This window comes from Myotis brandtii, unplaced genomic scaffold (genome assembly GCF_000412655.1).
Source record: "Myotis brandtii unplaced genomic scaffold, ASM41265v1 scaffold1833, whole genome shotgun sequence".
Classification (NCBI taxonomy): Eukaryota; Metazoa; Chordata; class Mammalia; order Chiroptera; family Vespertilionidae; genus Myotis; species Myotis brandtii.
Window position 1 is genome coordinate 65582 of NW_005356807.1, and position 1419 is coordinate 67000.

The 1419-nt window shown below is 50.5% G+C and overlaps 1 protein-coding gene across 1 annotated transcript in view; it reads right to left on the minus strand.

Moving 5' to 3' along the window:
* The window catches only part of ASMTL (acetylserotonin O-methyltransferase-like), a 49926-nt gene that overhangs the window by 39210 nt on the left and 9297 nt on the right, over window positions 1–1419 (minus strand). The window contains exon 2 of the mRNA XM_014537840.1: window positions 5–305. Within this exon, the coding sequence (XP_014393326.1) occupies window positions 5–305 (301 nt within the window). The remainder of the gene's footprint in view (window positions 1–4; window positions 306–1419) is intronic.

The window sequence follows — 1419 nt, forward strand, 5'->3', positions numbered from 1 at the left end:
CGACGCGGAGCCCCCCTCGCCTGGTGCATCCTCCGGGCGACGTCCAGTGCCTTCTGCTTGGCCGTCTCGATGGCGTAGGCGTACGGCGTGGGGAACGAGGCTTTGTTCAGCTTCTCCTTAAACCGGGAGGGCACCACCTCGAACCTGAGACCCTGCAACCGAGAAGAGGGGGGACGGGGCGGGGGGTTCGAGGACGGCAAGGACGAGGGACAGAACGGGGGAGGGTCCCCAGACGCGTGGCCTTTTCCTGATGACTGAACTTTCACCCACTGTCCCCTCCGGGCCGCTGACCTGGACGGGCACCGCTGCCCACGTCAGCCACAGGGACGTCATGGGGTGGTAATGACTCAGCTGCTGGTCACCCTGGGGACCGGGGGTCAAAGGGCTCCCCAAGCGTCCCCAAGGCCGGGGCCTCACCCCCACAGGGGCCGAGACTGGAAATAGTCTTCCCGCCAGAAATAAAACAAAATGAGATCAAATAAAATAAGAAAAAAAATAAAGTAAGATAAAATAAAGTAAGATAAAGTAAAATAAGATAAAATAAAATAAAGTAAAATAATAAAATAAATAAAATAAGAAAGTAAAATAATAAGATAAAATAAAATAACATAATCAAATAAATTAAATAAAACAAAAATGCTGTATGAGCCCTAGCCAGTTTGGCTCAGTGGATAGAGCGTTGGTCTGTGGAGTGAAGGGTCCCGGGTTCGATTCCCGGTCCAGGGCACCTGCCCGGGTTGTGGGCTCGATCCCCAGTGGGGGGCGTGCAGGAGGCGGCCGGTCCGTGATTCTCATCACTGAGGTTTCTATCTCTCTCCCTCTCCCTCTCCCTTCCTCTCTGAAATCAATAAAATGAATAAAATTTAAAAAATTAAAAGTAATAAAATAAAATAAAAATAGTAAAATAATAAAATTGGAAGTCAATGGGGGGGGAAGGGGAACATATGTAACACGTTCAACAATAAAGAATTATATTTAAAAAAAATAACCTAAATAAATAAAATTAAATTTATAAAAAAGCTGTGTGAAGGGAAACTATGTCTTTTATTTTTTTAAAAAATATATATTTCTATCGATTTCAGAGAGGAAGGGAGAGAGAGAAACATCCATAATGAGAGAGAATCAGGGACCGGCCGCCTCCTGCACGCCCCCTACTGGGGATCGAGCCCGCAACCCGGGCATGTGCCCTTGACCGGGAATTCCGTCTGCAGGCCGGCGCTCTACCCACTGAGCCACACCGGCCAGGGCTTCCCGTATGTCTTTGTTAATGCTGCCCCGAGCGGGCGGTCCCTGCAGGCGGCAGGCCCCGGCGATGGACACTGAGGGGCAGGGTGAGTGGGCCTTGACCCCCGAGGGTAAATAAACTCGCCGTCCCCTGGCAGAGCGCCCGCCTGGCTGCAGGCAGAGAGGGGACTGGCA